This window comes from Monocercomonoides exilis (assembly GCF_001643675.1).
Source record: "Monocercomonoides exilis strain PA203 chromosome Unknown scaffold20-1493094, whole genome shotgun sequence".
In the NCBI taxonomy this organism is placed as follows: Eukaryota; Preaxostyla; order Oxymonadida; family Polymastigidae; genus Monocercomonoides; species Monocercomonoides exilis.
The window spans coordinates 1,232,183-1,257,792 of record NW_027150565.1 but is presented as its reverse complement, the minus strand read 5'-3'; the positions used below and the strand labels follow the sequence as shown (position 1 = coordinate 1,257,792).

General features: G+C 34.0%; 7 protein-coding genes across 7 annotated transcripts; 5 read left to right on the top strand and 2 right to left on the bottom strand.

Annotated features, from left to right (window-relative positions):
• The first annotated feature begins 7,859 nt into the window (after positions 1-7,859).
• On the top strand, positions 7,860-9,341 carry MONOS_2326 (uncharacterized protein). The gene is made up of 2 exons (XM_067872241.1): positions 7,860-7,891; positions 8,187-9,341. The coding sequence occupies exons 1-2, from the start codon at positions 7,888-7,890 to the stop codon at positions 9,233-9,235; spliced, it is 1,053 nt and encodes a 350-aa protein (XP_067728258.1). The 5' UTR covers positions 7,860-7,887; the 3' UTR covers positions 9,236-9,341.
• Positions 9,342-9,900: 559 nt separating this feature from the next.
• MONOS_2327 (Actin-related protein 2/3 complex subunit 4) lies at positions 9,901-10,805 on the top strand. The gene is made up of 3 exons (XM_067872242.1): positions 9,901-9,941; positions 10,068-10,406; positions 10,481-10,805. Exons 1-3 carry the CDS (start codon positions 9,939-9,941, stop codon positions 10,664-10,666), a joined length of 528 nt encoding a protein of 175 aa, XP_067728257.1. The 5' UTR covers positions 9,901-9,938; the 3' UTR covers positions 10,667-10,805.
• A 1,158-nt stretch (positions 10,806-11,963) lies between these two features.
• Positions 11,964-15,394, top strand: MONOS_2328 (putative Protein kinase domain; the record flags this gene model as incomplete). The annotated part of the gene is made up of 6 exons (XM_067872243.1): positions 11,964-11,979; positions 12,051-12,349; positions 12,411-12,534; positions 12,600-12,702; positions 12,821-13,010; positions 13,148-15,394. 6 exons carry the CDS (start codon positions 11,964-11,966, stop codon positions 15,392-15,394), a joined length of 2,979 nt encoding a protein of 992 aa, XP_067728256.1.
• Positions 15,395-15,551: 157 nt separating this feature from the next.
• On the bottom strand, positions 15,552-16,152 carry MONOS_2331 (putative Fcf2 pre-rRNA processing; the record flags this gene model as incomplete). Its single annotated transcript, XM_067872245.1, has 3 exons — positions 15,552-15,731; positions 15,786-16,056; positions 16,130-16,152. 3 exons carry the CDS (start codon positions 16,150-16,152, stop codon positions 15,552-15,554), a joined length of 474 nt encoding a protein of 157 aa, XP_067728255.1.
• Positions 16,153-16,508: 356 nt separating this feature from the next.
• On the top strand, positions 16,509-20,099 carry MONOS_2332 (uncharacterized protein; the record flags this gene model as incomplete). Its single annotated transcript, XM_067872246.1, has 8 exons — positions 16,509-16,544; positions 16,597-16,693; positions 16,736-16,824; positions 16,874-16,978; positions 17,042-17,118; positions 17,176-18,014; positions 18,137-19,510; positions 19,686-20,099. 8 exons carry the CDS (start codon positions 16,509-16,511, stop codon positions 20,000-20,002), a joined length of 2,934 nt encoding a protein of 977 aa, XP_067728254.1. The 3' UTR covers positions 20,003-20,099.
• Positions 20,100-20,551: 452 nt separating this feature from the next.
• Positions 20,552-22,049, bottom strand: MONOS_2333 (uncharacterized protein). Its single transcript, XM_067872247.1, has 2 exons — positions 22,011-22,049; positions 20,552-21,902 (listed from the first exon to the last, which is right to left on the bottom strand). Exon 2 carries the CDS (start codon positions 21,898-21,900, stop codon positions 20,908-20,910), a length of 993 nt encoding a protein of 330 aa, XP_067728253.1. The 5' UTR covers positions 21,901-21,902; positions 22,011-22,049; the 3' UTR covers positions 20,552-20,907.
• Positions 22,050-23,058: 1,009 nt separating this feature from the next.
• MONOS_2334 (uncharacterized protein) lies at positions 23,059-25,517 on the top strand (the record flags this gene model as incomplete). The annotated part of the gene is made up of 4 exons (XM_067872248.1): positions 23,059-23,094; positions 23,161-23,239; positions 23,325-23,416; positions 23,492-25,517. 4 exons carry the CDS (start codon positions 23,059-23,061, stop codon positions 25,154-25,156), a joined length of 1,872 nt encoding a protein of 623 aa, XP_067728252.1. The 3' UTR covers positions 25,157-25,517.
• Positions 25,518-25,610: the final 93 nt, after the last annotated feature.

The window sequence follows — 25,610 nt, the reverse complement described above, 5'->3', positions numbered from 1 at the left end:
TTACCAATTTTATGAAAAATGAAGAATACTGTATTGGCTCTCTCATTTCGTGTTTTTTCATCAAAAACAACTCATTTCTTATTGAAGGAAACAAATGTTCTACGTAATGTTAATATTTTATTTTTGAGTTTATTTTGGTTCGAAATCTTCATATTTTGCAGAAATCAACAACACATGCATTGCTGATAATGCTCTCAAAAATGAAGGAACAATATTTTTCAACAATTGAATTATCTTGACAAAAAGTTATTTTTTTTTGTCAAATTTTCGATTTTGATTGAAAGTTTTCGAATTTGAATTATTTTTGGTGTATATGTTTTTCATATTAAAAAATTAGTGTTTGTTGTTATGATTACGAAAAAAAAGTTTCCAATATTTGTGAAACGCAAAATTAATCAATAAAAAGGAAAATTACAATATTCGAATGTTTTTAATTATTCTTGAAGAATTCATTATTCGTTTCTTTCATTTTCTCATTCATTCTCCACATACCAAAAAATCAAATTCACATGAATAATAAAAAGCATTTAAAGTTGGAGAAAAGAAAGTATAGCTCGAGATAATCAGATTTTGGATGAGAATATCATGAACGATTTGTGAGACAAGTGTTATTGAAGAAAAATGGATATTCAAGAGATATAAGAAAAGAACAGTTTTTTAATTGATAATTAAATGAGATCATGCAGACATATAAGAAAACGATTTGATATGGGACAAAATATTTCTCTTCAGGCATTTTCATTGAAAAATTATGCTCCTTTCATTAACTTTTTGAGATCAAAAAACACATAAAAAATGGGTTTATTTTTTGAAAAACATGTGAGGTCACAAAACATTTTGTGATCACATCAATGATGTTTGTTTTCAGATATGAAAATCATATTTATTTTGAAATCTAATTTAGTTTAAAAATGTTATAAGTGAAACAATTTTTCCATGCTTTGTGTATAAAAAGCTTGAAAGTCCATATTTTCCCCTCATATATTTAATCAACAAAGAAATTAATATTTGCGTGAAAATAAAGTGGTAAAAAAGGTGTATCAGTGAATGTTGAAGAAAAATAAATAATAAACTTATAAATAATTATTTGTGTAATTCTTTTTGAAAAGTCGCAAATGTTTAATTTCAAATAAAGCCAAAATTTTATATTTTGCTCAAATATCTGTTTCAACTCACGAATCTTCTTATGAATGGGTGAAATAGCATTATCCAGAAATAGATTCCATATAAGAGAAGTTTTGTATATGTTAACAAAATTTTGAGCAAAATATGAAATTTTCGATTTATTGAAAATTAAACATGTGAGACTTTTCGAACAGAATTACCCATTTATTAAATATTATGAAAAAATTTTTTATCATATTGCAAACTTAATTCAAACTGTAAAGCGCACGCACGCTGATGATGATATTGTAAGTGAATTATCGTAAGCTGTTGCTGAAGATAGAATCAGTTTGTCAGAAAGCGAAGGTTTTTCTGTTTCCTAAAAACAAAAAAAACACACTTTGCAATGGACAACTTGTCGTTTTGTCATTGTGTTCAACGCACACTGCACAAAACTATTGGTTAGCAACATTGAACAGCGTTGTCGATGATGAAGAAAGAGAATTCGTCCCAATCACAATCACTGACTAAACTATCCCCACAACAGAAAAATTTTCACCAACAATGATCGTCTCCTTTTCTCTCACATGCATCCCACTCAGCACAGTTATTGTCGAACTCAGCTGCACCATGCTCGACTGCACTGCATGCCCCACTGTATTTCACGGAACATTCTCGCTCATCCCGCACAGATTGCTCGTGTCATCTCCACAGACTCCAACATACAGATCATTCATCCCTTCCTTCAGCCACAACTTCTTTTCTAAATACTGAAGATACCAATTATTTGATGACACATATGCATAACACAATCTTCTTTCATTTGTATTCGTTGTGTACGATTCATAGAACGGATTATTCGATGATTGGAAATGATTGGAACGATCATGATACATTACATCGTTGCCACATGGAGTGGAAGCGTTGCAATGGTAATCATGGAAGAAGAAGAAATAGCAATAAATGTTGTTGCTTGGAGCAGTTGATTGAGCTGGATACAACTCCATTCCTCCACCATTCGACACCGCTGAGCACGAAATGAACTGGAGGCTCCTCATTTTGAAAGCAGCCGGAACACTTTGGCAAAACATCCGTCCGCCACTTGAATATATTTGAGAGCACGAAGTGAAGAAACACTCAAACACACAAGCGCTATCCCCTTTACAACTTTCTGTTCCAAAACATTAAGATAAAGAAACATGAAAAAATTCAAGATGAAAAAATTATCCTTCTTAAATGAACAACACAAACTTTATTGGAAAATTTTCCTTTTTGTTCTTTTCTTTGGAAATTTTCTTTGATTATTCTTTTTCTTATATCTTTATATTTATTATGTTTTGTCTCAATCTTTAAAATAAAATCATTGTCTGCTCATGTCTTGGTGTTGAAATTGTTTATTATTGCCAAATAGTATTCCATTCGATATGTCAATAATCCTTTTGTTGGTATATATCAAACGTGATATCAGAAAATTTTAACTATAACTATTTTATGAAAAAAACCGAAATATATTTCTAGAAATAATGAAATATGCTTTTGTGTTGCTGCTTTTTGATATTTCACAAAAATTTGGAGTGATAAAAAATAAGAAAAAATATAGTTGAGGGTTGAAGTTGTAAAAATATTTTTCATTCAGAAAAATATCGAGGTTGCAAAGAAATAATATCTCCATGAATAAATAGATGTCGCGTGTATTAATAGAATGTTATTTCTTTATAATTTTAAATCTGAAAGTGTTAGCATTCGCATTGTCACAATAACTTATATTAAAAAATTGCCGTAGTCATTATTTATCAATGCATGATTTCAAAGACAAATGAAGGGAATTTGGAATATCTGTAAGTCTATTTGTTATTTTCTTGTTCTAATTTGAAATTCATTTTGGATTTATCAGAATAATAATTGATAAGAGAATCACAGTGTTCAACAAAAATGCACAAATTGTATCTTTGAAGTGTACTTCATTTCAATGCATTCATGTGAACTGATCATATTTTATCAATTGTCAAGTGTTCAAAGAATTTTAAAAAATGCAAGAAAAAATCTTAACCATTCAGTAAATTAGTGATGGCATTAATTAGTCATTGATTGTTTGATATTTCGCTTGAAATCAAATATTTTTTACAATTCTTTTCATTTTTTATTCGAATATACTTTGAAAACAAAGAAGAAGGCTCATCATTACAAGTTGGTGTATGTTTTTCCATTTTCGATTTTTCTTCGAATTATTAACTCTGAATTTGAATACACGATCGTGTTGCAATCAAAGGCTATTTTGGTGACTCTGTCGAAATTGTTAATCATAATGATTCAAACAATTAGTAATGTATTTATTTTTCTGTACAAATATTTCTTAAACCTTCTGAGATGCTAAGCAGAAATGCAAACTGATTTGAATCTGTTTTTTCGACAAATAATGTGTAAAATATGATTGGTTTTCACTTCTATATTATCTTTAGCATCTCTTTGCGATGTAAAAGGAAATAATAAATATTCAAAACAATGTTTAACTTTATTAATATCTTTTTGGAAAAACAAATGCTCATGATGTGATTTATGAATAAATGTTTCAAAAGGTTATTAGGATGCTTTTCGGAAATGTTTCATAAAAAATATTAAGCAAAAAAAGGACATATGGGACAAAATATTTTTCTTCAGGCATTTTCATTGAAAAATTATTCACTTTTCATTGACTTTTTGAGATCAAAAAATACAATAATAATGAGTCCATTTTTTGACATTCGTGAAATTTTGGAAAATTTAATGTTTTGATTTCAAAGATGCCTGTTTTAGGATATGAAAATCAAATTTATCTTTAAATCTGAGAAAGCGAAACAAAGTTATGAGTGAAGTAATTTTTCAGTGCCTTGTGCAAAGAAAGCTTGAAAGTCCGTATTTTCCCCCATATTCATATGAAATATATTTGCTCATAGAAACGAAAAGATAACAAACTGATTTTCATTAAGACTTTGACTTTCTTTTCTTTTCCTGCATCACCTTTTATTCCAACTGTGTTCTCATGTGAACCACGTTCATCTGTTGTTTCGAACATGTTGAAGTCTGTCAATGAAGGCTGAATCAGATTATTAAATGCAACTTTTTCCAGAAAATCTTCCACCTCGTTAATAACTTTATGACTATCTTTATGTGGTGATTTATCTTCAATGAACTCTTTTTACATGTTCCACATTATATTTGCCTCTCCAATTGTTTTGACTTTTCTATTTCTTCCTTCTTCATCAACTTTCACATTCAAGGTCATTTCATCTTCGGAAACATCTGACTTTGAAATTATTGAATCAACAATTTCTTCTTCGGATAGAATTTCTCTTGTTATTTCGTGATCTTCTGCCGAGAAAATTTTTCTGCAGTTATTTCGAAAAGATCGCTGTCTCCGGTTTTTGTTTTTAATACAGAACATTATGCTCATTCATTTCATCTTCATCGATATTCACAATTTCTTTTTCTTTTTCTTTGGCCGGATCCCATTCCGCATGCTTGAAACAATTTTCTATTGTTTCCTTTTTGACTTTTATCCAAGCTTTTTCAACCATGTTTTACACTTCAAGCATTGTTATCTTCGTTGCAACGCCACATTCAACTTTTGCCTGTTTTTTCTAAGAAGTTGACATATACAGAAGTGTTTAAAGACTTTGATAATACCTGCGTCCATTTGTTGGATAATGGACGTAACATTAGGAGGGAAGTTAAATAATGAAACATGAGACAAATTGACACAATCTACACTATGAGCTGGACAGTTGTCCACAAAATACATAATTTTTCTATGTGAAATGGACATTTTTTCGTTAAGTCTTTTGACGTAATCATTAAAAATGTCTGCATTCATCCATGACTTTTATGAATGATTATAAAGGGTTGGAAACAATATTCCTTTTAAACATCTTGGCGATTTTGATTTGCCTATCACTTGAGGGCACAGCTTTGCTCCTGTCATACTTGCGGCAAGAAGGACGGAAACCCTATCTTTCGATTATTTGATTCCAGAAACCGAACAACTGCCTTCAGCAATAGTTTGTTTCGCTGATTGATTGAAAATAAACCAAATTCATCTGCGTTGAATATGTTGTTCTCCCCAAAATGATTTATAATTGTTGGTAAAGTTAAATCTATCCATTTGGCTGCACTATCCTTGTCTGCAGACAAAGACCCTCCAACGATTTTCTTTGAAGTTATATCGCATCGCATTCTTCATTGTTCTATCCAACTATCCCAGTTGCGTTCTGAAGGATTTTTGTGGTGAAATTGATATGCGAAATACGGTGTTTTCTCTAAAAGCATTCTTCCATCAATGGCCATTTCAGGATTTGAAGACCTTATTTGTCGAAACCAAATAATCATCGCTTCATCAAACTCTGGATATATCGTTGGTTGAATTCGAAATGTGATATCAGGCTTTATAATTGATGAACTTTGTTTTAATATTGCTTCTTTGTTTTTTAATATTTTTGTAATTGTTGAGAAATCAATATAAATATCTTTTGCAATGATATTTCTTGATTGAGGAGGGTTCGAACTCAACTTGTTGATGATATCTAATATTTGAACAAAAGAAAGTTATGTTCTTAAATTCACACCTGTTGTTTTCATTCAAACTTTTTTGATTTCGAATATCAATTTGTATAATATGGTTCAAAAACGTAAAAAAATATTTCTTGAAAATTAACCATAGTGATCAAAATTAATTTCTATCAAATAATTAATTATAAATTAATTTATATTCGTTGGATGTTATTAAAATTATAAACAAAATATTTCACCCAAATAAGAAAAAAATGTGATTATATATTTTCAGCTCCGTGATAATATGCGATGTGATTATATCCGGCTTAGACTGTATTCAATCAAAGAAAAATCGAAACACTTAGCGTTTCCCATGTTAATAATTTGACAAATTTTGTTGCATTAGTTATTTTAATTAATAATTGTTCATAACAATTATGCTCATTAAATTTTATACATCAAAATGTTTAAATCAACAATAAAATAAATAATGCATTTCAATCTTATGAATTCATTGAAATAATATTTGGTAGTGTGTCAAAAATATAAGTTCAGTAATTTTCATTCTTACACATTTTTTGTCAAAAACGATGAAATGAAAAAAATAATCGAGAAAATAAGAAAAAACAAAAAAATATTTGGAATTATTAATGGTCAATATGTATGTTTCATGACATTATCCCTAAAACTTGACGGAAAAAGAGAGTTGGTTAAAAATGGGCAAAACAAATGATCAAAAATAATAAAAAGATCCTTTGATCTTCATCAATAACTAAAATTGAAACAAAAAAATTTTTGGACTATCATTAACCAGAAAATAAACAGATAAAAGTGAGTCAAAAATATCTTTATGCTGTATTTATTCTGTTTCAACAACAACAACAACATAACAGGGCTTATGAAATTTTGGGTTTATTAATCACTTTTAAATTCTATTTCTATCCATTCATTTGACAAGTGAATCTTGAATTTTTTTCAATAACACGGAATTAATAACTTATTAATAAAAAAATATATTTAAAAATTTTTTTTGATTATTAATTTTATATAATTGAATGTTTAACTGCTTTTTTGAAATCTCCTTCTTTTTTGTTCAATGCACATTTTAATCATCATAACTTGTGAAAAAAATTCTTCTCATTTTAACAAGAAACAAATAAAAGAAATAATGCTAATTCATTTTGATTTCGCAATAAATAAATCTTTAAAATTTCTTGCTTGTATCACAAAAGTTTTTGTATGGATTGTGATAATAATTGTTCGTGAAAAAAATTTTGAAATTATGAAAAATTTAACAATTTGTTTAACGATTTTTATTTCCATCGAATCGTTATTATTCTTTCATTCCTGTATCCAATAACAAAGAAAAAAAGAGAAAAATTGTAGTATTAATTGAGTGGAACAAAATTCTTAAAGCATGAAATGTTGTCACATTTTGATTATTCTCCCATAACGAAAAAGACAATTATTAAACAAGTTATTTTCGGGGCTTTGAATGGGATGTTGCACGTCTATAAGCAATGACAGCGAGAGCATAGCACTCTTAAAACACGAATGCATTAATTTGGAGGATATGGATTCAGACGTTTGTGTGACACATTAATTTTTTATTGTTTTTTTGTTTTTGATAATTAGAAAATATTTACTGAATAAACAAATGAATGTCATAAACATTGAATTTTTGATCGGGAAATTTTGTAACAATTATTTTCAAACATATTTCTAATCCTTCTGAAAGATATGTTTTTGAGAATTCCAAGTTGTCCACGTGAGTGTTGGGCAGAAGAGCTTCGAAAAGTTCTAGAATGGACAAAAAGAAGCAACTCAATAAGCGTGATTGATAGTGTTATGGGATCATGTGATGTATTTGCACAAGTGCTTGTGAAATTATTGAGAAAATCCGAGAATGGATCAGATGAGCAAGAAATGGCTGTGCTAGTGGCAGAGCAAGTAGCACTACACGGATGCTGCATAGAAGTCAGTGAATTTCATAACAGACTTGAAAATAGAAAATTTGGAGAAACAATTGGATCTGAGATTCTGAAGATAATAAATGATGAACAGAGAAAAATAAGTAAAAGGGTGCGTGCCCGAAGCGCATGCGCATTTTGCTATTCGATGAACAAAATGTTAACAGATAAAGAAGCTGAAGAAGTAATGAAGGTTATTGAACCTGAAATACAAATGGAAATGAAAGGAATAGAAACAGAAGTGGGATTGAATCGTTTATTATTTGCTGTACGATGTCTTTCAAAATCTATGCGTATGCAATATATTTTGTATTTTATTTGAACAGAAAAGAAATAGCAACATTATTTTTTTTTTAATGAATTACTTTGGGCAAAGAAACAAAGGAAAAAAATTTTTTGATATGCAAATAGTTATATTTTTCGTTTTCGTTTTCTTATTATTTATTTATTTATTTTCTTCATATTTTTGCTTGACAACGATACATTACGTATAAAATTGCTTGTATTGCAATAACTTGAACAACATCATATATTTGTCCAATGGATGTCACGAACATGCTGCATTACTTTTGTCTTTCATATTTTCAGATTTTAGAGGGGAAAGGAAGAATTTACAAAATACGAGAATGATGGAGATGATGGAAGGGCTAATTCAGAAACACAATCAAAATAAGAAGGGAAAAGAAGGAAGGAAACTCTCTGCTCCTGCCCAGATATTTGCACTTGAGACATTAGGGGAGCTTTTTGCATGGGAAGGAAAAGCACTGGAACAATTTCAAAAGAAGTTGGATGTGTTGGGGCTAATCACAGAGATCTTGAGTTCAGAAGAGAGTCTTCAGGATGCAGAAGATGAATTTGGAGCCTTTGTTGGAGGGGAAGAGAATATGAACAAGGAATCATCAAGTTCAATGTTGACCACAGCATCCGCAGCAACAACAACATCAGCAGTGTCTTTAGGGGAAAGAGAAATGACAGAGAAGAGAGGGAGTGAAGAGAAAGAAGAGAGAAAAGGGTTACAAGGGCAGAGAAGAGAAAAAGAAATAGCGATGAAGCAAACAAGCACGCAACATCTCTGCGCTCAGTTTTCATTGAGATTGCTGTGCACAATGATTGGAGGAAATGAAGGGATGGCAAATGCAGTAGCAGAAAACGAAAGATTGATGGAGTCAATTCTAAGAATTGGATCGGAGGCGATGAAAAGAGGTGACGAAAGCGAGAAATGGGATGGAAATAGAAGAGGGGTACTCTTTCGAACAGTTTCAGTCTTTCACTGCTGCATCGAATGTGGAGATGCGAAGTGTGTGCTTGACACGGTCAGGCAGAAGTGGTTCTGGTTTGTTGTCGACGAATTTGTGAGGATGGGCGATGAAGGAGAACTGGTGCTGATGGAGGCAAGCAACTGCATCCGTCTGCTTGTTGAGAGGGCCATTCAGAATGTGAGAAGAGAACAAAAGACACGGGAAGATGAAGCAAACAAGGAGTTCAACAGAAAGGGATGGAAACTTGTTTGGACAATTGCGAAGGAGCAGCTAGAAGAAAGCGGAGCTGAAGATGCTTGCATTGCACAGTTGCACAATTGCCTGAAGGGAGTTGAATTCTGCTTCAGTGAAACTCTGCCGTGGTTATATCTTTTGTGAAAGAGCGTGGTTCAAAAGACATGATTTTTTGTGTTTCTGTTTAACTGTACGTATTTCTTCGATTTTCTTTTGAACACAACTTATTTTATAAATAAATTACAAACTTTTAATTTTTCTATGGATTTTTTTGCAAAAAATTAAACAGAACAACAGAAAAACTAATATTGAAAATGAAAAAGGAGTTAGTTAAAAAAACTGGATGAAAAAGATTAAAAATTTGTCAATACATCAGCGAGAAATGATGATTGAAGAAACATCAAACCTTATTTTCATTTTCCAGTTAATTTTTATTTTGTTGTTATCCTTTGCGATACTGAAAGTTTCATTACATCTGAAAAAAATTATTGAAAACATATTTCCATTGAACAGTCACAAAGCATCAAATTACACATTCAGAAAAGATGAAAATTAACAACAATAAATAGAAAACATAATTTCATTCAAAACTCCAAACATTATCAATTCTAACAGAGATGTCCTCTTTTATTCATTTTTTCAATTTCTGGTTATTTCGATATTATTTTTTTCTTTATATTTTGTATTTCTTCTGCCTTTTATAGTATAACTTGAAATAATAAAATTTTCAAAATTTATTTTTCTTTTGTCGTCCATGTGAAACGCAGAATGTCTTCCTTTCAATTATTAATCATTCGGCAAATGGGAATATTTGATCCGAGATCTTTCTCAAAGTAATATTTCCGTAATGGTGTGACTAATAATTTTTATTCCTGTGGCGTTTCACTTTAAATATGAATGTGCAATTATTTTTGGAAATTTATATTCCAAATATTTTGTTATAACATGAATGACGAAATAATTTTTTAATTGCCAGTCTGGGCAAGGTGTTGTTGCTTTACAACCATATCTTAATTGCATCCGCGCAACATTGAATGCTGCTCTTTGCCTTACAAATTTTCCTTCACGTGTTGTTGAGAGACACAACAAGCCAGAAATTGAATCAAAGCAAACACCAGAAGCAGTCCTTCGTCCAGTGCTGATTAGCAGAAATCCTCAAGAACAATGTCTTATTGAAACTTCTATTAATTCAGTTCGTGTAAGCATTAAAATCAAGCAAGCCGATGATCTGGAGAGACTTTTAGCTCATCGATTCACACAGTTCTTGATGAGAAGAGCAGACAACTTTTTCATTCTCCGCAGAAAACCCATTGAAGTTTGAACATTTTGTGTAGTACAATTTTAAACTTTTTGCTTTCTTTTGACATTCCAAAATGACGGAATATTTAGGGATTTGATCTTTCATTTTTAATTACCAACTTCCACCTCGAAAAATTGCAAAAAGCCAAACTCATTGATTTCATCATTCAGTTCATGGAAGATATTGATAAAGAAATTTCATATATGAAACTGAATGTGAACACAAGATGCAGACAAGTCGCATTTCAATATCTGAAGAATATGCAATGCAACTAACAACTTTCACCAGAAATGCAATGTTTTTATTTGACATGTGTTTAAAAAAATCTTCTGAGAGCATTTAATCAATTTCTGTATTATCTTTCACTTCTTTTTCATCCACTTCGCTTCTCTCAAAAAACTTTTTCCAATTTTACTTTGCATTTTTCGAAAGAATCCATCGCCATTATACAAAACAATAAAACGTCGCAAAGAAGAGTTTAAAGAAGGTGCTGCCAGACACAAATTATTATAATTATGAATGCAATGCAACAAGATAGATGCATTTACACACAGAAAGAAGATAAATCCAATATGAAAGAATGAGATGGCTCCAAATGTCAAACACACTGATTGTTCAAATCTATTGAATTGCGTCCTCCACAGTTTGATTTTCACTATTCTGTGTATCCATTACAAATTGGGTTTCTAGTTCATTATTTGAATGAATTCCTCAGGGAATGGACTTGTTGTTGGAGGTGTCGAAACATTAATTGATGGCAAACGCTGAGAATCCGCCAAAGACAGCTTTTGTTTCTTCACTGATTTATTTTAATTTTTGTTTTTATTCTTATTTTTTTGTTTTTTGACGAGCTTGCTGAAGGAGAAAGTGGTTGCGGAGGAAGGGGAGGAAAAAGACGATGGTAAAGTTGGAATATGTGGCTCGTTTTATCGAAACGATTCATAGCTTTCTTCTGTTTCATTTTCTACTCCTTCGAATGGTCAAAAAAAGCAGTGTCGGACCTATCTGAGTACAGCAACTATCTATTATTTTCTCTTTCTGCGAAAACATTCACCTTTTTCTTCGCTGAAGACTTTTTTTTTTTTGCTGCACTAACGAAGAAGATACCGATGTTGAAACATTCGAAACTGCCTCAATCTTTGAGCAATTGGAGAGCGCATTAAATTGTGTTGCGTTGATGTTATTTTTCTTTTGGGATTTTTTGCTGTTCTCTCCTTCATCTCCATATGCATTGCCTTCTTCACCTTCTCCTTCTCCTTCCTTAGCTAAAACAAGCTCATGTGTCAGGCTATCTCTGCTAAATATTTTTTTGCCACAGTAAATTGCAACTGATGCCAGTAAGAGCAGCCTGCTCTTGCAATAAATTTTGAAGTTACGTAATTGCAGAATTTCCATCTGGTTTTTAGTCAATTCTTTCTTTCTTTTTTTGACGTATGATATGTTTTTAATAAAGTTGAAAAATTGATATAATGAATGAAATTTCATGAAGATAGAATGAAAGTTGTTTTCAAATTGAGAACAAAAAATAAATTGGGACACTTCAATTTGTAATAATCAAATAATTTGGTACACATGAGCTTAAAAGATTGTACGCAACATTTTTAATAATTTTATTAATTAATTTCACACGAAAATATTTTATAAATTGCAATATTTCAGACCAAACTGTCAGACAGATTGGAAAAGGTTCTTTTGGTCGTGTTTTTCTTGTGCTTCATAGAATCAAGCGCCGCCATTTTGTTATGAAGTCAATTCCATTAACAAATCCAAAAGAGACAATTGTTGCTCAAAGAGAAGTTAAAATGCTGCAAATGTTCGACAATCCTTTTATATGCCGTTACAATGACAGTTTCATCGAACAAAAGCAATTTCATATCATAATGGAATACTGTGATGCTGGAGATTTAAATCAATACATAAATCTTTGCAGAACAAAGCGAATGACAATTCCTGAAACAGTTTGAATTTTTATCCTTTTGATTTTTTTTCGATGTAATTTTGAAATTATCTGGCACACAGAAAATTATTGATTGGTTTACTCAAATAACAATTGGGTTAAATTTCATTCATCAAAGGAAAGTTTTACATCGGGATATTAAGGCTCAAAACATTTTCCTAACAAAAACTGGAATGGTCAAACTTGGTTTGATTGCCTTCTTATTGCCTTTCACTTCAACTTATTTGTAACTATTCTCCATAAATTCTTAGGCGATTTTGGAATCGCAAAAACCCTTTCGACTTCGGGCGAGTTGGCAAAGACCGTTGTTGGCACTCCATATTACATGTCTCCAGAACTAAGCCAAAACAAGCCGTTTGATACTTTTTCGAATGCAATTCAGTTTTATTAAAAAATTTGGCATTTTCTTATTTGCAATGTTATTTGATATTTATTTGCATACTCACATGCAATCATTCTTTAATCCTTATAGTTATGGCTATAAGTCTGATGTATGGGCGCTTGGATGCCTTCTCTATGAGATGTGCACCTTCAGACATCCTTTCGAAGCACAGAATTATCAGCAGCTGATTGGGCGCATTGCCAGAGGCTATTACACAAAACTGCCAGCCTCAAAATTCAGCAGAGAACTGTCGTCGCTTGTGGATAGCATGCTCAACCAAGTTAGAAATATTCTATTCATCATGAGAAAAAAATTTAAAGTCATTTTTGAAAAAAAATAAATTAATTTAAAATTATTATTATTATGATTGTTTATGCAAATGTTTTGCAACAATTTCTTTCTGCTTTTTTTTCTCAGAGACCTGAACGTCGGCCAACAACTGCACAAATACTGGACTTACCATTTATTCGTGCAAGAATGCAGGCTTTGCTGAATGAAAGTGCAACCATTTCTCCTGTGATGGGAAAGGCACTTGGAGAAGGAGAGAAAGAGAAAGAGAAAAACAATGAAAAAGAGAAAGGAAAAGCAAATTCCGAAAATGGAAGAAGCGAAGCCGAAGAAGGAAAAGAGAAGAAAAGCGGGGCAGAAGCAATAGCACTTCTGAAAGAGCTTCTTCCCCGCTCTTCTCCTTCATACCAGAATCCAACATCCGCAAAGCCCGATCCCCACAAGGGGGCTTCTGACTCCAAAGCCACAAAATCGCTGTCTCCTTCTCCGTCTGTCCCTGTGATTTCGCTCCTGCCTGCTGCTCGCTATCCTTCTGCTGGCAGGCTTTCTTCTCGAACACCTCGTTCTCAGTCACCTCGCCCGGCTTCTGCTCACCCAACAGCGCTTTTCTCTGCAAGAAGCAATTCATCAGCATCTCCTTCTTCTCCTTCTTCATCTTCTTCATCTTCTCCATCTGCTTCCTCCTCCACTTCATCATCATCGTCCTCCTCCTCCTCCTCTTCTTCTTCTCACCCAACTCAGCCAAAGCGTCCTGTCTCCCAGCCAAAAAAGCCGTATGGTGCCAACTATGTGTCACCCTACGCCCGCCCAGTCTCCGCACGTCGCCTAAGCCCTGCTCCACCACACACATCTGCCTCTCCCTCTGCACACGCCACTTCACGTCCTTCTTCTCCGCGCCCTTCCGATTCTCGCCCTTCCTCTGCCCATCGCACAACACAAGAGCCTTCACACGAGCTGCACAGCAGCCGCTCGCGCCCGTCCTCTGCCCACCCTCCGCTTGTCTCTCAGCACTCGTCGCCGTCTTTAGCAGCAAAGCCCGCACTTCGCAGGCTCTCCTCGTCTCCATCCACGCCAGTGCTTACATCACCTGCACGTTCTCCTTCTCCTTCTCCGAACTCTTCATACGCTTCTCGTCCATCGACTGCGCAGAGGCGCTCGGATTCGCAGCAAAGGCTGTTTCGGGAAGAGCAGCAGACAGCAAACAAACTTGCTTCTTCGCCATCTCATCAAACTTCATATGCTTCCATTCAACATCGCCGTGCTTCATCTGCTCTTCCTCCACAGCCTCCACAGCACCTCTCATCCGCTTCTTCGCATTCACTTGATCATTCAACATCTTCTACAACTTCCTCCTCTTCCTCGTCTTCTTCTTCTTCTTCTTCTTGTTCTTCTTCTTCTTCTTCTTGTTCTTCTTCTTCTTCTTCTTGTTCTTCTTCTTCTTCTTCTTCTTCTTCTTCTTCTTCTTCTTCTTCTAAAGAATCACCACATTTACCCAAACAAACTACACCAGCGTTGCATCCATCAAAAAGTGTGGACAAGATGGATGATAATCATTCTGTCTCAAGCAATCCACATCCTCTTCCTTTCATCACTTCGCCAATCACACACACATCTGCACCTCATCCAACAGAATCTTCATCTGCTCATTCAGACAAGAGCGAAAAAGACGCAAAAGAACTGAAAAAAGCGCAAAATCTGCAGCTTTTTGAGCGAAAAGCAGCAGAATTGCGAGAAATCACATCCGAGCTGCAAAATCCGCGTGCAAAGCCCTTTCAAAAGATGGAAGAGAGAAGCCGATTGGAAAGGCAGCGGGACGATTCGCTCAGAAACATTCCTTCTCTGATTCCTGACACACTTCACACAGACGAATCCAAAAAGAGCTCTGGGCCTTCTGCAGAACCCTTACCTCTGAAGCGAGCACACCAGCCAGTCATCAGCCAGCCGTCGTCACATCACACTCCATCTGCAGCCGAGGCTGCCAAACACCCGCTCACCCCACCTCCTCTCCTTCATTCTGATCAGGACGATGCATCTGCTCCTGAGGCTGTCAAGGCTGTTAAGGCTTCCAAGGCTGCTCCAGCAACGTCTGCCTCGTCTGTGCTTTCTCTGGACCTGGCAGCGTCTCCCGAGCAGAGTACCAGAGTTGCTGCCGAAGTCACACTCCAACTGGTGATTGATGCCAATGATATTCTTGACGAGACACCTGATCCGCAAGAGAAGATGGAAAAGTCCATTGAAGAAAGAAAGCACTTTCACGATGCACTTAATGAGTATGCTTCTGTTCTTAAAAAGCCTCTTTCTGAAGAACAACAAGAAGATGATAATGATGAAGCTTTTGATGATTTCGGAGGAGAAGAAGATTTGGATTTAGAATGAAAGTTATTTGTTGATGGATTGATAAAAAAATATGAAATGATCAATAAAAAGTTTTAACAGCATGCAAAAATACAACATAAATGCTAACTTCAGAAAATTTACATTACATTGTTGCAATTTTTGAGTTAGTGAAGTGTTTTTTGTGAAGTGTAGGTTTTTATTTTCTTTTTTGGATTTTTCGTTTTCTTGGTGCTGGGGCTCCTTTAGCAACTGGCTTTTTCAAACGATCTTTTTCAGATCTTGTTTGTTTGATTTCATCAAGCAACGTCTTTTGTCGTTGCTTCTTTGTTAGTCTACCAGAGAAATATTCTCCAGGGCCTTCCATCACAGTGCCAATCTACCATCATAAAACCACACATGAAATATAAATTTTCAATTATAAAATGCACACTTGAAATGTTTTAGGCTTTTCTTTCATTCCTGTAGATTTGTAGAACTGCTTTTTGCTTGCATATTTCCTAAGTTCAAGAAATCGCAAATCCTTCTCTACTGATTCATCTGTTTTTGATGATTCCATACTTGCCCACTTTTTTGTCATTATGGCTTTTGGTTCTTGCTTTCCTAAAGGAATTATTGCCTTTTCCTTACGGATAGCAGTTTGTTGTGGAACAAGTGTGTTTTGCGAATAATTTAACGCACGACTAAGTTCTAGCGAAAGTGTGCTTGACGATAAAAAAATTTAAAAATAAAAAAAAATAAATTGATATTTGTTACGCACTAATAATTTCAAAAAACCTCTCAAATAAATTATCAATCATCAAAAAAATTATATTGGGCATTAAAAGATTTTTTTTTTTCTTTGGAACCTTCAAAGGAAATAATTCATAGGAAAAGTTAAAAAAATGAACGAAAAAAATGTATATGTCATGGTGATTATTATTCCTTGAATATTTTTAATGTGAAAAATCATTCATATTCAAGGATATATTTTATTCTCAACAAAACAGGAGTGCTTATCTTTTAACCTGGATATTCTTTTTTTTAATGACCAGTTGTGGAAATGTTATTTCAATTTATTTACGAAAGAATAAGCAATATTTCGATCCAAACTACCATTACATTATTTAGTTGAAAAACTTGATATATTTTTATTGTGTTGATTTTGATAAAAACAATGGCTTCTAAAGATGCCCCATTGTTAACTTATGATGTATTTTCTTTTTTGTTTATTATTTTGAGCATCATTGTTTTTTTGAAAAAAGTCGAAATATTTGAAACAAGTCGAAGATGCAATTCGTGATCCTTCAATTTCTGGATCAATTGAAATAATCAGGCAGTTTCGAAACCGTTTATTAGAAGGTTTTATATTTGATTTAAATGCATTTTTACACTTTATCTTAGATAATAGAAATATTGATTCAATTGTTTCTTCTAATCTTATTCCAACGATTGTGCTGAATGTTAATTTAATTAATCCACACCCCTATAAGGTTCGCTTTTCCTATTTATTTTTTGCTATTTTTAAAAAACTTTTATAAGCTTGAATTACAAATGATATTATTCACACTTCACAGACTAATTCTTGGTTCAACGGAACAACAGCCTTTGAAATCTGTCTGCGATGAACTTCTTGTTGTTCATGATGTATGCTCAAATTAATGTCCACCTTTTCATTTTCATTTGTATTTTTATTTATTTATTTTTTAGACAAAAAATGATAGTGGAACGATTGGAGACAAACCAAAGAATTTGAAATCTATTGAAAACAAAATTCTTGCGCTAAAGTTTGCTTTTTAGTTATTTTATCCTCGTTCCTTTTTTCTCATATTGCTTTTTTGAAGAAACTCAAGCGTGGAAGTTGTTTGCTCGATCCTTTCAGATATACAAGAAGAGGTTGCTCTAAAAATTCGCACACAGCGTAAATATGTCAACGGTGGACTCATTCAAACGCTTTTTTATCTTATAAACACAAGCAACACAAAACTCCGCAGCGAATCATTCAAGACACTCGCAAATATTGTTTCGTCATGCAAAGCAGTCAACGTTATTATGAAGAGAGAAAACTGGGAGCTATTTGATTCTGCATTGCAGGTCAACAGCACTTTGTTGTGCACAGGCATTGACGATGGGAGTCTCGTTGAAGCATTTTCCGTTTTGTACAACATGAGCTGCTCTGCTTCAAATAAGCAGGTTGAGCGTATGATTAGCTTGAACGTTCTGAAACTATTGGCAGATGCCATTAGCAATTGCATTGACTGCCATTCACTCATTCCGAAAAGTTATTATCCTGCTCTTTCTGCGCTGCTCACCTTTGCACTCGGCACAACTGAAAACATTGCAGCAGTCGGGCTTAACATTGAAAAGCAAGCACAATTCAACAAATTTAAGGAATTATTTGAAATTTCTCAGCTTTCCATTTCGTTGGATAAAGTTATTTCATCATCAGAATCGGCCATCATCGAAGTTCCTTTTGCGGTTGATAAAAGTGCGATTAAAATACCTTCAGATAATCATTGCAAATCTGCTTCTATCTCATTAATGCTGATCAACAAAGGAATTTCTGCCATGAAAATTGGAGAGGAGATGATCACAAAAACAATCAAACAACTGCTGCCTTGCAACGATGAGCGCATCTTATCGCGAATTCTCGATGGCATTGTTGCTTTGTTGGAACATTCACGTTTGAAACAAATTACTTTTTTTTTTTCATGTTTTATTTTATTTTATTTTTTTCTCAACGATTATTTGAATATTCTAAACTTTTCTTCTTGTTTTCTTCATCTTTATATTTTTTTAAAAAAGCAAACGTCCAATGCTTAAGAGACTGCAAAGCTGAAGAAAAGCTGATACGTGCCATGTCAAAGGCTTCACCATTTGTCTGTAGCAAAATTTTGGAATGCCTAACTCAGATAGCCTATTCGGATGTGCCGTATAAAATGGATTTTTCTTCACCTCCCAAAGTGTGTGCAGATATGCTTGAAGAAGGTCTTTTTCGTGCTCTTGAAAATGTGTTTGTTGCGGTTTCGTCAGATTCGGTTAACAGCTCCACAACTGAAAAGTGCAAGGAAAACCCTTACATCGTTGCCAATGCAGTTTCTGCATTGAAATTGCTCAAAATTGTTTATGAGAATCTTTGCTTCGATATGCCAGTTGAAATGCAGATTCTTCATTCTCCTTTGCTTGAACATATTTTTGCCTTTCTCATTCATCCATCTTCCTCACTCCGGAGTGCTTCTATTGAAATTGTGAGGCTGATATCTTTGCTGGACAGAGATTCAATGTCAACAGCAGCGCGATCAAACGTGCCACGGTACGTGGGAGAGGCAATGCTACTCGGGATGTGCTTAGCGGGAATTGTTGACACAGAAATGAAAGCTTCTTCTCAGCACTGTTTTTTGGTTGATGGTTCGACTCCAATTATTCCACAGCTTTTCCCCCAGAAATTGTGGGAGAATGTGAAAGAATCGTTTTCTGCAATTATCAAACAAAACTCGGTTGTATTGAGCAGTTCCTCTTCAGATTCTTCAACACGAAAGCCTCTCCAAGACATAACAAACAAAGTGAATGAACTTAACACTCTTGCAAACAGCGGAAGAAAACTGATTGGCACAGCTCTGGATTTGCTATATGGAGCAGCCATGGCAGGGATGGCGATGGCGTGCAAGCTTGCCAGAGATATTGAGTCTCAGCAAGTTAACCCAGAAAGTTCTGGTTCAGTTAATCCAAAAGACAAATGCATTCGATCATACGTTACAGACGAACTCGAAGTTATTCGCATTTATTCTGATTCAGAACTACCAAAGCAACCAAAGCCCCAACCAAATGTCTTTTTCAATTACTTCCACAGTGTTGGATGCCTCAGTGTTTTGCAGCTTTTTGTGGAGTCTCAATTGCATATATACAAAGGTAAAAGACAAGCAAATGAAAAAGGGCAAGCGTTTAACGTTTCTTCTGTTTTTGCTTACGAGAAAGGAGAAAGCGGTGATTCAAAGCTTGATTTTGAATTGTTTTGCAATGCAATTTTGTTGATGTGTTTCTTTTATAAGGCAAAGCCAGTGCCGGATGTGCTGTTAATAGAAATTTCAAAGGCTTTATGTGATTTAATATCGGATAAATCAAATGGGGAACAGTTGGTTAATTATCTGGGTGCATTGTCATGCTTGGCAGAATATCAAGGTGTGCTCTTTAAGCGACAAACATGTGTTTTATAAAGCAATTTCTTTCGTTTTTCTTTTCCTTTTCCTTTTCCTTTTCCTTTTCCTTTTCCTTTCTTAATTTTGCAAAAAAATTCAATTTTCATTAATATTTCTCTCTTTTCTTATGAAATATTATTTTTTTCCAAACATTATAGGCAATCGAAAGGTTTTGATAATGTCAGGTGCTGTTCCTGTTTTGCTATCGTGTCTCGCAGATTCATCAGAACAGAGCATTATTCTTGCACTCAAGCTTCTCAGTCTTTTCGTTCTTACTATTCCATCTGTGCACGCTGAATCCGGCGATAGGCAAGACGTATCTTCAGATGCTTCTGCTTTTATTGAGCAATTTAAAATATCCAAAAATGACTTACAAATACTTATTAATTTATGTTCTTCTAAACAGGTTCCATCTATTTCATTGGAGGCATTTTCTCTTTTAAGCACTCTTCATCGTTTTTCTGTTTTAAATTGAGAAATTTCGGAAAATTGAAGGAAAATTTTTATTTGCAATCTTTTGCATAACACAAAATTTTATTTTTTCTAAAAAAAAAAACTTTACAAAAATTGAGAATTTATTCACTTCTCTTTCTAAGTTGTAAGTAGCAACATTTTTTCCTTCAATGAATGCGGAGGAACGTGATTTTTTATGGATGAAGTCAATTAATGTGCTCAACAGGCTGGAAATGAAGAAAAAGCTTAATCTGAGAGGAACTGAATCGACTCTCCTGTATCAACAAAGTCGTTATCATACAGACTGTCAGTGATATGTTATTAATGCTGGTTTTCTTCCGTTGAAGTTTAAAAATCTCAAAAAAGAATCCAATTTTATCTTCAATCCAAACATCTGGTCGATTCAATTTTTCGTTCAATTAAACATCTATTCCAAAGTGTTTGAATGGATTATCTGGAAAGAATACATTGAACTTAAAAAACTTTTCCCTGAAATTTGTGATTTATACTGGTTCGTTTTTCACAATTGAATAAAAATGCACAATTCTTTTCGCAATAAAAAAAGTTTTAATGTATTTGATTTTCGCTAATGTTTATCATTTGGATTTTTCTATGGTTGTTGAAATTAATTTTTAAAAATAAAATTACATAACTACAAAAAAGAAAGAAAAAATATTTATAATATGAACAGATACTCAAATAAGTGATGCACCATAAAAAAAGACTATTTTCACTTTCATATTTCTATTCAAAAGGAATGCCTCCTTTGTGAATAGAAAAATTTCTTTGTTCCGATCTTTTCAGAAATCCAAATGAAATACACACTTAAAAAAAAAAAACACATTAAAAGAATTCACCGAATAACACTGAAAAAAATACCCGCCATAAACTTATACACACTAAAACACACTTGAATTGAAGTGCTTCCTACAGCGGTTCTGTGGAAGGCTCAGAAGCAAGTAAAGGGGAATGAGAAACATCTGGTGCAGATGAACGAGGGGATTGAGAACGAGAGTGAGAATGAGGTTGTGAAGGGGACCGAGAGCGAGAACGAGAGCGAGGAGGCGAAGGTGATCTACCAACAGCCGAATGCTCTTCCTTTTCAAAATTATCTGCTGACTCGCTCGAAGTATTTGAAAAAGTTAAAGAAGATGGATCAGACGAGGAGGAAGCAAAGTCAGAAGAATCTTGGAGCGGTGGAAGAGATACTTCAGCATCTTGCTTTCTTCTTTGTTTTTCTTTTGCTTCTCTTCCGATGTCCCAGTCAACGTTGATTGTCCTTCCTCTGATTGCAGTTCCTTTTAGAGCATTGAAAATTTCTTCTGCATCTTCATGACTATTGCATTCAACAAATGCTATGCCTTTTGGGCGAGAACCTCCTTGAAACATTGTAATATTTAACACTTTATCCACAAGCTCACTTCCGATTTGCCTTTTTATTGTATCGTTGTTCACTTCAGAATCAAGATTTCCCAAGAAAATATGCCGGCAAGATTCAATTTCTTCTTTCGTATATCTTTCGCTTTTCAATCTATTATCTCTCCTCGTTCGTTGCTGGAACATTCTACGTGATTGACGATCGTCGTTACGAAAAGTACGACGATAAGAAGATGGAGATAAGCGATGAGAATAATTATCATGCCAATGCCTAGATCGTGGTGAATCAGAACGCGAAGAACGAGATCTATCGCGTCTTCTGTATAAAGAATCTCGAGATCGACTTCGGCTTCGTGAACGATAACGGTGATGATGGTCATCACGGGAACGATGATGTGAGTGATGTGAACCTCTTGACAAGTTGCGAGATCTTGAGGAAGGAGAACGATATCGTCTACGTCTATAGTGTTCATCATTTACATCATATGAACGATGACGACTATTACTACTGCGTGAAGAAGATCTACGAGGAGATGAAGGCATTTCTAATTGAAATAAACCAGTGTCAGCAAACAGAAATAAAAAGCAAATATTGAAATGACATTTCAAAAATTAATAACATCTAATTATGAGTACATATGCATTTTTCTAACCTTTGTCCTTTGAGTGAGAAAGAAATCAAATATAAAATAATTTAAAGCCCTTTATCTAAAAATGTTGATCAAATGAACATTGTTTTTGTGGTGCTTTGGAGTCATTTCGAAATCTATTATTTTTGAATGCTTATGACATTATGTAAATTTTTTATGTTGTCAGAATTTCGCATTCAAACGAAAATTTACAGTAAAATGCAACGTTATATCTGAGAAGCATTGAATCTGAAGTTGGCACGAAATATTCAAGGGTAAATACAACAAGCAGTCGAGGAACTTATTTTCGTGATGATGTTCGATCACATGAAAATGGAGACAAGCACACGGAGACTTTGAAATTCGAACCCCTGAAAAGAAACTTGTTACCACTTTTCGTGATACACTTTTTGAATCAGCATGTCTTTTATTATATTGCCGCAATCATTTTCTTTTTCAGTTTATTTAGGAACTTCAAGGTGATGCGGAATCTTCTCGAGCATCATTAACCGCGGAAACAAAGCCTTCATCAATTCCTCCTCATTCTTTTTGCTCAATTTACGGGAATAACTGATTTTAATTCACCTTCTAATTACTTATCCCTCACTTGTTTTATTTTTTAAAAAACAGATTTAACGACTCATACGCATGCAATGTGTATTCTGCTAGATGTTTTTTACGGTGCTTCAACGTTCACAAAGATGTTAGATACCAAAAAATTGAACAATAGACTTCTCATTTCATTTTTTTCATAAATGTTGCACGCTTTCATTTTATTTTTCTTTCTGCTCTTTTGCTTTATCTTGGCTGATTTCATGTTTTCGTTTCTGTATTGTTTTAAAGAATATATCGAAATGCAAATTTTTTTAATTTTCACAATTAAAAAAAATTGCAATTCGACATTCTTTTTAAAAAGAAAAACTGATGTCATTTCATGTGATTTTTAGCTTGAGATTAACATTCAACGAAAAATTTCTCAATCGTGTCAATGGGGATTGTGATCAATAAAAAATCTTGATTTGATTTCTGTTGCATATAAGATACTCTCATTTAAATCTCAAGTTCTTTTTCTATGGAAAATTATTGTGATCATGTGCCTCAGGTTCAAGTTTGTGTTTTTTTGGTTATTCTTCTAGAAATTTTGCTTTTTGATATAATACAATTTAAACGATAGGAATTAAATTACCAATGTAATAACGATGAAAACTTGATTGAAAATCATGTTTCTAAAGGAGTGCAATTTGTATTAGCAGGTTTATTTCGTTTTCTTTGCATTTTTTGAATGTGTTTTTTTTCTTGTTTATGTTTTCGGTGATTACCAAACAATTTATAAAAAAGAAAAAGAGAGAAAAGCACTCAGAGAGCAAGCTAGAGAGGAAATCGAACGTAGAAGGAAACAACGAATGTTGAATGAAGAAAATAAAAGAAAAGTTTATAAATATATGAATAATTAACATGAAGCAAACTTTCAAAAATTATTCAATTTGCTCATTTTTGTATGTCAGGAGAAATTAAAACAGGAACGTGCAGTGAAAAAGCGTGAGAGAAAGGAATTCAATCGTATGAAGCAAGAGATTAAAGAAAAAATGGAGAAAAGTATTCCAAAGCATTCTCCAAATCATCATACAATCAGAACTCTTCTAAAAAGAAAGAGAATAAACGAACATCTTCATACAGCCCCAAAAGTTCCAAAAAAATACAGTTATCAGCAGCTGTACCAACAAATTTGGGAAAAAAATGAGAAAGAATTCGAAGAAATGGAAGCAGAAAGATACAGGATGCTAAAAGAATTGGAGGCATCTCAAAGCTTTTCGCTTGAGTCAACAAATAATATAAAAGACAACCTTTCACAAGAAAAGCAAAATGAAGAAATAAATGAAAAAGAACAGCCAGAAGCACATCAAACAACTGATTTGCAATCGTTTGTTGCTCCTAATCCCGTTATTGCTTCTGATGCCGATTCAATGAAAATGACAAATACTGAATGCATTCAGCAAGAAAAGAAAATTGATGCCCCAACTGCCACTTTGCCAGCAGCTTCAAAGATTAAACAGCAAAGCTCGCCAGTTATGCTTTCTCAGACTCCATCATCACCTGCAGGTTCCTATCTTCTCTCTCCTTCTTCAAGGCATATTTCATCACCCCATGCATTCACCCCATACGAGCCGGTGATTGTACAGAATGTTACTTTCTTCAACCCGTCTGCCTCAGTCAAAGAAGAAAAAGAGATCAAAACTGCGCAGCAGACTTTAAGTCGCTCTCTATCTTCTCCTCGTCTGCTTGACCAATCTCCGCCTTCTGCGATGCTGTCTCCTCTCCACACACCAAAATCTTCAATGGGCTCGCTGTGCTCTTCACCTTCCCCTCTTTCTTCTTCGTTGGTGCATACGCCCACACATTTCTCACCCAGTTCGTCATCGGCGTTCCCTTCGTCTCCTTCTTTTGATGCTCCGCTTGAGTCAACAGCCAGCTCCAGCCAGCGTTCTGCTAATTATTCCCATTCAACAGCAGTTGCTGCTGCAGCTGCAAATGTCAAGCAAAACGAGTCTTCCATTCTGAGAGCGAAAGCTGCACTGGAAAAGACAAAGCATTTGGAAGAGAAAGAAAAAATGGAGGAAACGCTGATGTCGCCAAAGAGCAAAAAATGGGATGGGCAGATAAACGAGAGGCTCCTCAACGCGCCAGACGGATACATCACCTCAGAAAGGAACAGAGAAATCGTCAAAAAGCAGATCGAAGAGATAAACTCGAAAAAATTGCGCTCGCCAGCATTTATTCCATCTTCGTTCTATCCATCGCATTCTTCGATTCCTCCGCTTTGTTCAACAGACTCCATTTTCACTTACAGATTTATGGAGAAGAAGAAAGCTGAAATGAAATCCACGACTCGCGCTGCGTTGAGCAAAATCTTGCCAAATACAGTGGAAACAGTGAGAGAAGAGGATAAAAATGATGCTGCTGAAAACTCAGAGGGTTTTGTGGTGGGTGATGAGAAATTGAATTCAGAAGAAGTGAAAGAAGAAGAAGAGAATGTGAATGAATCAACAGAATCATCTTATATTCCAGCCTGTGTTGCTGAAGGGGCAGTGCAATTGGTAGTTGAAAGTGAGAAAGTGTCGCAATCTCAAAATGTTTCAAGTGTTGATTCGGAATCAGGTGACAATGTTTGAGTTGAAAAAGATAACACAGCAAGTTACAACTTGCAAAATTCTGGGAACGTTTCGGATAAAATAATTGAACAAAATGAAGAAATAAGCTCAGTTTGAAGGGGGAAAAATCGGAGATCTTTTCTTAATTTGTGGTTGAATTTGTTTTATTTTTTGAAGGATTGAAATTGGTTTTCTTTGTCTTTTTCATACAGTTATGATGATCAATTGGATTCAGTTGTGACTTTATTTTATTTTATTTTATTTTATAATTCTTTATGCTTTTTTTTCGTTGTTTTCGAACTTATATATTTATGCATTCACTTACAATTACTTAACTTTTTATTTGAAAGTCTCAGATTATAAATACACTTTTTTTATCAAAATACTTTATTTGTCTGTGCTTCTATGACTAAATATGAAAAACAAGTTTTCGCCTTTAAAGTATTTTCAAACCAATAATTCAAAAGAATGCTTT